Genomic DNA, 9702 nt, shown 5'->3' with positions numbered 1-9702 from the left:
GATTCTAACCGACTCAATGAACCTCATACAGAAAACTGAAAACGGAATGGGAAGCCCAGAGTGGCATAAGGCAATGCGCAACTTTCAGATTAAAAAACTCACATGGTCATACTGCCCGGGACATGCAGGTGCTAAGGGAAATGAGCGAGCTGACAGACTTGTTGGTAACGCAACACCAACGAGCGGCCTACATCTAGGAAAATCGGAAATCCTCAGAAAAGTCAAAGAATATCAAAAAGAACAGGTACAAGGCCATCACACCATCGATCGCCTCAAAGAAATAAAAGCAGAGAGGGAGCGGCCGAAAGGCTAACAAGAATGGTAGAGCACGGTGCTTTGCAAATCAAATATCGGCATCATTTCCAAACCAACATTGCGCAAATTTCTTCAAAACGGAACAGAGTCTCTGTGGGCTTTTCCAAATACAATAGACTGAGCAACACACTAGACGCCACGTTCTTGGCATCAGAGATCTTTTCCCATCCCTCTTGCGGCCAATCAGTGGCAGCTTCTGTGCGTGTGTGTATGTGTGTGTTTGTGTGTATGTGTGGGTCTGTGTGTTTGAGTGCGTTTCTGCATGCGCGAGGGTGTAAGTGTACACAAGTGTCAGGAGAGTTCTGTGCACGTGCGTATGTGTGTGTGTATGTGTGTGAAGGTGGGGGGGGGGGTGCGGGGGGGGAGGGAGGGTAGAGGATGAGGTATGTGAGTGTATGCATGCCTACACTTTGGGAGCAACGGGATATTGGAACGTGCGGGTATATATATATATATATATATATATATATATATATATATATATATCTTAGTATATATGTGTGTGGGGTTGGGGGTGGGGGATATGGGCGTATGTGTGTGTGCTTGTACAAGTAAGTGTTCATCTGTGTATGTGTGTGTGTGTGCGTGCGTGTGCGTGTGTGTGTGTGTGTGTGTGTGTGTGTGTGTGCAGTGGAAGCTGCGATACGTAGCCTAGAAATGAGTGTGTGGAGGAGGAGGTAGAGGAGGTGCAGGGTAATGTGTGTGTGTGTGTGTGTGTGTGTGTTGGAGCTCATGTACGTTTATGTGTATTTGACTGTGCTTTCATATCTGTGAAACTGCATGTTTGGTGCATATATGTTATGCATATGTCGGTGTACGTGTGAATGTGCGTCTCCATGTTTTACATTTATTTGCTTATTTATCATCATTGTTGTCTTATTTATTTATTTATTTATTTATTTATTTATTTATTTATTTATTTATTTATTTATGTATTTGTTTATTTATTTATTTATTTATTTATTGATTGATCAATTATAATTATAATTATAATTATTATTATTATTATTATTATTATTATTATTATTATTATTATTATTATTACCTTTTTTATTATAATTATTATTTATTCATTTATTTACTTATTTATGTACGCTTATGGTCGACTTCATCACGTTTTTGCGCCTCATACATATTAGTAGTGATAGTAGTTTTTGGTTGTTTTTTGGGGGTTTTTTTGTTTTTGTTTTGTTTTTTAATCTACTATTTATTCACCTTTTATGTATTTATCTATTATTTATTCACTTTTTTTTCAAGGCCTGACTAAGCGCGTTGGGTTACGCTGCTGGTCAGGCATCTGCTTGGCAAATGTGGTGTAGCGTTTATGGATTTGTCCGAACGCAGTGACGCCTTCTTGAGCTACTGAAACTGAAACTGACTCTTGTTGAGAACTTGCATCTCTAACATCACTGACGGACATCACTCAGCAGACAGTTGTCCGGTGCCCTCTCTTGCATGTGACCCCCAGTAAAAATCATTCTAGATGTCTCAATACCTCAGGAGAAGATCATGTTGCTGTTTTGTAGTATAGTGACAGGGGTTATAATTATGTTCATGTCTGTCTGTCTGTCTGTCTGTCTGTCTGTTTGGCTGGCTGGTTGTCTGTTGTTGTTGTACGTGTTGAGGTAGGGAATATGCAGAATGAAAAAAAAATCGGTTGCAGTTGATGAATGATATAACTTCAGTGAAGCGATAGTCAGTGTTCATGTGTTGTTGTTTTTTGTTTTTGTTTTTGTTTTGTTTTTGGGTTTTTTTTTTCGTTGAAGCAGATTCAACTGTGTAATGCTTCACTGGTTTTGCTGGAATCTGGTTACGTATCTTTGCTATAGTGTTGACTCAAATGTGGAATATGATTACATGTGTTTCTTGACTAATATAACCTACTCTGCAAGGGGAAGAAAAGAAACAACAACAACAGCAACAACAACAAAAGAATCATTCTAGCGACATCGGCAGATGCTTCACCAGTCTCCAAAAGAGCAAGGCCGGGGTTTAGCTGTGTAGGAGGTTGAGTTGAGCTGAGTTGAAAGAGTGAAGCGTAATGATGCATAAACAGTGCAGTACGGATATTCACGTACAAACGATCTTCACATTAATTGGGAATAACGGCTTTGCGTTTTCTTATGATTATTCATTTCGCTGTCGATTAACATGAATGTATAATAATTATGAATAATTATGAATGTATAATAATTATGAAGACTGGATCGCTATAACTACGTTATCAAAAGAAAGCAGTTAGCAAACGTCATTCACGATGCTGCATTGCGCATTCTATTAGATGTTGCTGGCGCTTTTAGTGTGTGTGTGTGTGTGTGTGTGTGTGTGTGTGTGTGTGTGTGTGTGTGTGTGTGTGTCTGTGCGTCTGTGTGTGAGTTTTTTTGTTTGTTTTGTTTTGTTTGTTTTTTTGGGGGGAGGGGGGTTGTTTTAGTTTTTTCAATTCAATATTTTTACCTTTAATCGCAAATCAGACACCAGATCAAATTTTCATCCCACGTTCACCCTCAAGAAAGCAATGTTATCACCGGTATTGTTATTATGGTGATCAGTGATGATGACGATAATGATGATGATCGTGAAGATAATAATAATAATAATAATAATAATAATAATAATAATGATGATGATGATGATGATGATGTGTTTCAGATAGCAAGCACGCAGACAGAGTAAATCGGGATGACAAGAAGACCAATGTTACATCACTGTGGTTATCGGAACCAAAAAGACCAACACTCCGCTTCAACGATGGTGCCGAGAAAGGCCTTCCGCCCTGTGTGCCCGTTCAACTCACTGCTGAGGTGATGCTCATTACAATTCAGGTCATGTCCGTCAGAATTAATGCCGTGTCCATATAACAACAGGAGAGTATGACAAATGGTCCGCGTGTGTTCGAAAAGAACCAATGATCTTTCGTACAGAGTTCTAATTGTTGCAAGACAGCAGGATCTCTTTGCATTGCACACTAATTCTGATTTCGTATGTGAATCTGTTACAAGTAACGGACATTGAATTTGACAGGATCATAAAAAAAACGAATAAAAGGCAAATTCAACTCTTTCTTCCAGACGTCTGAAAGAAAAGGATCAAAATTAATGTGAATAACTGTGTGCATAGAAAACAGGTATTAACATCAACGAATCAGCTCAAGAAAGTGCTGTCCCTATCGATCCGCTGGAAGAGTGGAACACTGTATTTATATGTACGTTTTTGTCAAGGATTCAGAATACCAGGTGCATTTTTTTTTGTCTTGAAGGCCGTCTCTGTATCCTAGAGGACATGTTAGTCAACTCCTCCAAACCTTCAGCGATTGATTCTGCTTCAGCTGACGTCGATACGTGCAATTCATCAGTCAATTTTGATATATAATCTAAGCTTGTTTTTGGTTCCAAACTTGTTTCCTGTTACAAAACACAACAACACTCACAAAACTTTGCATTCCTATGGATCAAAACTATATCCTAAGGTTTTCTACCAAACAACCTGACTGGAATCGGCGTTGAAAAAGAAAATCGTTGTTTATTTTCTAGGCAGGGCTGGGGAACTGGTGAGGCGTGTCTTCAAGAAGATCGAATATGTTTGTGTGGAAGAAAAAAGCGTTGTCCCAGTTTACAGAAAGCACAAGTTGGGAACATCGACAGGTCTCCCAATACTGAGGCTTGACGAGTGAGACAGACAAGGAAGAGAGAGGAGTGGCTGGAGGTGAAACTGTGTTATCCCCGGAACGGCATCACACTTCAAAGGAAATTACAGGAGCGCCAGCCGGCAGGGGGGTGTTGCTGGAGAAGGGGACCACCACGGACAGCAGGGCACCACGGACCTGAGAACCAGTGAAGCCTGACACCGCCAATTGGCCCCACACCTCGAAGGGAGTGATCTCACCACAGGAAGCCAGCACTTTACACAGTGTGACGCCACTTCCAGAAAGCTAGAACAACACCAAACAACAACAAAGTAGACGATCGAAACATACATCACCTTCGTCCACCACCACCAACACCCTCCCCAGTTTCTCCTAGGTAGGGGTGAGCGAAGAGGGTTTGGGTGGAGGAGGGGTCGGGGTCTTGAGGCATCAGGGATCTGCGGCACGAGGGACGCGGGGACGTTGGCGCAGCATCGATCCCCCTCCTCTCTACCTCCCACCACTTCCCTTCTCCGTCCACTCCCCTCCCCCCAGTACCCCCCGTCCTCCACCCCCCATTCCCCCACCCCCACCCACCCCCACCCCACCCACCCCACACACACACATCTCCCGTCCCCGTCGTCTTCTGTCTGCCTACCTCGCCTTTCTCTCTCCCTCTCTGCACGGCCCGTGTCCTGATGACGCCGTGCTGTGTGCCACCACCCAAGCGGCCGTCTCACTCTCGCCACTTCTCGCCGCGCCTCGCCCAGCCGTTTGGGCTCTGAGACCTTCCCCACTACTACCCCTGCTTTTTGATTGTTGGCCTGCCATCCGCACTCTACTGCTACTTTACGATTGCCTGTTGTCACTTGGAGACTGCAAGCTTCAGAATCTGTTTTTCGTTGTTGTTGGTGTCGTTGTTGTTGTTGTTGCTTGTGCAAGTGAACCTGTAAATATCGAGATGTAGTCAAACGTACTTCTATTAGGATAGAAAAAAAGGACACTTTTTTTAAAAGTGAAAAACCTTGATATTGCTCGGTTTCTTTTTTTCTTTTTTTCTTTTCTTTTTCTTTTTTTTTTTCTTTTTTTTCCCTTCAGTGTGTTCCTTTGTTCTGTGTGACCAACACATCATCCTGGTCTATACCTTTGTGAAGCTCTGAAACACACGAAAACAGAAAACTGAACGCAAGAAAAAAAAAAAAGGAAACGAAAGATGTGAGCAGAAACGTGAGAGCAGCAGCAAGCAAGCAAGCAAGCAAGCAAGCAACCAGCAGAGATGCGAACTGCAGTTTAACTGTGGAGGACTGGATCAGGTTGTCAGGGGGATCGAACCCCAGGACAGTGGAGGTGACCGGTCGTGACAGCAGCGGCTGCCATGCGCCAGGCGGTTGGCAGGTAACGGCATAATGGAAGCTCACCTGTCCGCAGCAGGGTGGGGGAGAGGGAGGCGAGGCCTCCTTCTCCTTCTCTTGCTCCTCTTCAGCATCTGCGTCGGACCTCCGTCCACAGGTAAGACACGATCTCGTGATAGATAGATAGATAGGTAGATAAATGAATAAGTAGAATAATTAGTTTATCTCTCTCACTCACTCTTATATTTGTATATGTATGTATAAATGTATGTTTGTATGTATGTGTGTATATTCATTTATCTATTTATTTACTTATTTAATCATTTATTTGCATATATATATATATATATATATATATATATATATATATATATAGTGTGTGTGTGTGTGTGTGTGTGTGTGTGTGTGTGTGTGTGTGTGTGTGTGTGTGTGTGCGTGCGTGCGTGCGTGCCTCTGTGTGTGTGTGTGTGTGTGTGTGTTTCACTTCTCCCGTGTGTTGCGTGTATGTCTTGTCATCAATCTTTTTACGTCGGCCCTCTCATTTATAGATGAATTTTATCCGTTTGTTCATCCGTGCGTTCGTTTCTTGCTGTTCTGTCTTTGTTCATGTCTTTCTAATTATTCTCTTTCTTTTGTTTTTCTTCTTTTTTTTCTTTTTTAGTTGTTGTTCGGTTTTTTGTTGTTTTGTTTGTTTGTTTGTTTGTTATTTTTTACTTATCACTGTATTGCCGTCTGCCATTGTATAAATGTATTTCCTTGTTGTTACTGACTTAAGGAGAGGAAATGTAAAATCAATTGTTTGTTTATCATGGTTAATATCATCATTTTATGTATTTAGCAAGGCGAAGCATAAGAAGTATTGTATGATTATGACGTTTAGGGTTAGCATTGGTAAGAATTTATGTTTTGTGTGTATTTGTCAAGTACTTCAAGAAGTGAAAAGAAAAATATGGAATTGACAAAGTATGGATGTGTGTATAGTGTATGAATGTGTTCATTATGTGTGTGTATATATATATATATATATATATATATATATATATATATATATATATATATATATATATATGTGTGTGTGTGTGTGTGTGTGTGTGTGTGTGTGTATCTGTCTTTAAAATGTCTTTATGTCTGTATGTCATTTACATATTAATGTATCTGCCTGTCCGTTTATCTTTCTGTTTATCTAAATATCTATCTATCCACCAAACTGCCCATAATTATCATCATCATCATCACCATCAACAACATTACCGCCGTCAAACTGTAATCTTGTTCTATCCTCTCTGTCTGTCTGTCTGTGTGTCTGTCTGTCTGTCTGTCTGTCTCTCTCTCTCTCTCTCTCTCTCTCTCTCTCTCTCTCTCTCTCTCTTTCTCTCCTTCTTATCCTGTCTGTCTATCTATCAGAACATTGATCCGGATCTTTCCGTCTTTCTATCTCTCCATTTCTGTTTTAATTTCTTTCAGCTTTTCTTTCTTTCGTTATTTGTCCCGCTTCCTCAGCGATGCGTGCAAAGCCACAATAACTCTTCACTTTCATCCAATACCCAACAACAACAACAACAGGGGAACAAAACGGTTTTCTTCATATGTATATATTTTTCTTCTTTTTTTTCTTGCCTGACACTTGGCACAGGTTCAAATGGAGAATACACCAATGGAATTAGATTCCTTTTTACTGTCGTCTCTGCCAAGGACATGACAGCCCACAGTCGAATGTATATATACTGGACGTACATAGAACCCAAAGAACCGACGGCAAAAAAAAATAAAAGGGTTTGTGTCCCTGGCAGAATTTTGTAGTTACAAATCCACTTCGATAGGAAAGCAAAAAAAAAAAAAAAAAAAAAAAAAAAAAAAAAAAAGCTTGCAGGCAGGATTTTTTTTTTTTTTAATGGGTGGCGCTCTCAGTGTAGCGACGTGCTCTCCCTGGGGAGAGCAGCCCGAATTTCACACAGAGGAATCTGTTGTGACAAAACGAAAAATACGATACAATACAATACAATACAATACAACACAATACATACTCGGGAGAACAGTGTCTACAGCGCTTTTAGCCTGAAGTTGTTTTTGTTGTCGTTGTTGTTGTTTAATATATATTTACTATTCATACATATTTGTTTTAAGCCACTGCGAAGTTTTAAGCTTGCGTTTATTATCTTATGTTTCACCTGTGCATTCATGTATATGTCTCTTTATCTGTCTATACTTATTTTTTTTATATATATAAATGTGTACTTATTTATCCATCGATTTATTTCTGGTATTTACTAATGTTTTTATGTTTACATATTTTCCTCTTTTTTTTATCTATTCAGTAGTGTTTTAAGCTTTGCGCCTTGAGCTTTTGAAGGCGCTATATAAAAAATGTCATTATTATTATTATTATTATTAGCATTATTAGCATTATTAGCATTATTATTAGCATTATCATTTTCATTAAATTTTCTTTCCTTTCATTTTGATTTCAGTTGTACGTTCTGAAACTCACCTATGCAGCTATCTATTTTTAGAATTGTTTTGTCTTGTATGTCTATCTGTATATCTAATATATATATATATATATATATATATATATATATATATATATATATATATATAAAGAGAGAGAGAAAGAGAGATTAAATATTAAATCCAGGCCCAGATGTCCTTGCTTTTTCATAATGTAATGGAGAATACGCCAGAAAACAGTCTTGGTTAACCTCTTAACCTTTATAACTGTATTTGTGTTTGGGGTGGGGTGGTGGTTTAAGCAGGCTGATCGTTCCAGCAGGCAGATGTGCACATCTGCTGACGTGGGAGATTGGAAAAAAAATCTCAACTCTTTACCCACCAGGTGCCGTGATCGGCATACCCTCACTCTCAAACAAGTATAGACAGAACAGAACAGAATATGATATGATATAATATAATGGAGGGGAAAATTAATTTCCCGAAGAGAACGAAATATCGAACAAGGATGAAGTACGGTAACTTTTCACAGGACTAAGATGCATCATTCAAAGTACTACACTGATAGAAAACATCGTACAGGTCATAATAATCAATGGAAACACTGTACGCGTCTGAGTTCAAGAAGATGTATTTGGATCCTTGTCTGGCTACTGTTCAATATGCGACGAATCGAAAGGTTTTGTGCAGCTTCAGCACTCCAGTTTACATAAGAAGTGGCAACACTGGTGTCAATCCTATAATTGATGTTTTAAAATGGACAATTTTGCTGATGCGTACACTTTTTCTTTCAACTTAAATATGCCCCTTTTGTTTTTTGTTTTGTTTTTTTCTGGTCCAACAAAGAAGTAACTGGATTCACAAGTTCTGAAAACGAAAGAGAAAAAGCGGCGTCCTTTCCAATCACACACTGAACTTGCCTTGAAGTGAGAAGCTCTCAGCATGATGGTTCGAATCACGTTTAACTCCTTCCTCCCGACCGTCCCTCCCTGCAGTACCCGGTATCACGTTTAACTTCTACCGTCCCTCCCTTCCCATGCAGTACCCGGAATCACGTTTAACTCCTTCCTCCCTACCGTCCCTCCCTTCCCATGCAGTACCCGGAATCACGTTTAACTCCTTCCTCCCTACCGTCCCTCCCTTCCCCTGCAGTACCCGGAATCACGTTTAACTCCTTCCTCCTACCGTCCCTCCCTTCCCATGCAGTACCCGGAATCACGTTTAACTCCTTCCTCCCGACCGTCCCTCCCTTCCCATGCAGTACCCGGAATCACTTTTTAACTCCTTCCTCCCTACCGTCCCTCCCTTCCCCTGCAGTACCCGGAATCACGTTTAACTCCTTCCTCCCGACCGTCCCTCCCTTCCCTTGCAGTACCCGGAATCACGTTTAACTCCTTCCTCCCAACCGTCCCTCCCTTCCCCTGCAGTACCCGGAATCACGTTTAACTCCTTCCTCCCTACCGTCCCTCCCTTCCCATGCAGTACCCGGAATCACGTTTAACTCCTTCCTCCCTACCGTTCCCCCCCCCTTCCCCTGCAGTACCCGGAATCACGTTTAACTCCTTCCTCCCGACCGTCCCTCCCTTCCCCTGCAGTACCGACGCACCTTCCCAACTTTGCTCCATACACACGTTCCGCCCTTGCCACTACACACACCAACACGCTGTGTAGAGTGATAGCCTAGAGGTAACGCGTCCGCCTAGGAAGCGAGAGAATCTGAGCGCACTGGTTCGAATCACACCGGCAGTCACTAGTATTTTCTCCCCCTCCACTAAACCTTGAGTGGTGGTCTGGACGCTAGTCATTCGGATGAGACGATAAACCGAGGTCCTTTGCGCAGCATGCATTTAGAGGACATAAAAGAAAGAACCCACGGCAACAAAAGGGTTATCCCTGGGAAAATTATGTAGAAAACTCCACTTCTATAGGAAAACAAATAAAATCTCAGGCACAAAAAAAGAAAGA

General features: G+C 41.1%; 1 protein-coding gene across 1 annotated transcript in view; it reads left to right on the top strand.

Annotated features, from left to right (window-relative positions):
* The first annotated feature begins 5321 nt into the window (after positions 1–5321).
* The window catches only part of LOC143291297 (neuronal acetylcholine receptor subunit alpha-10-like), a 268633-nt gene continuing 264252 nt past the window's right edge, over positions 5322–9702 (top strand). The window contains exon 1 of the mRNA XM_076601149.1: positions 5322–5446. Within this exon, the coding sequence (XP_076457264.1) occupies positions 5344–5446 (103 nt within the window). The 5' untranslated portion in view covers positions 5322–5343. The remainder of the gene's footprint in view (positions 5447–9702) is intronic.

The sequence above is a fragment of the Babylonia areolata genome, chromosome 1 (assembly GCF_041734735.1).
Source record: "Babylonia areolata isolate BAREFJ2019XMU chromosome 1, ASM4173473v1, whole genome shotgun sequence".
In the NCBI taxonomy this organism is placed as follows: Eukaryota; Metazoa; Mollusca; class Gastropoda; order Neogastropoda; family Buccinidae; genus Babylonia; species Babylonia areolata.
Note: the sequence above shows the minus strand (reverse complement) of the source record. Positions and strands in the feature narration are given on the sequence as shown.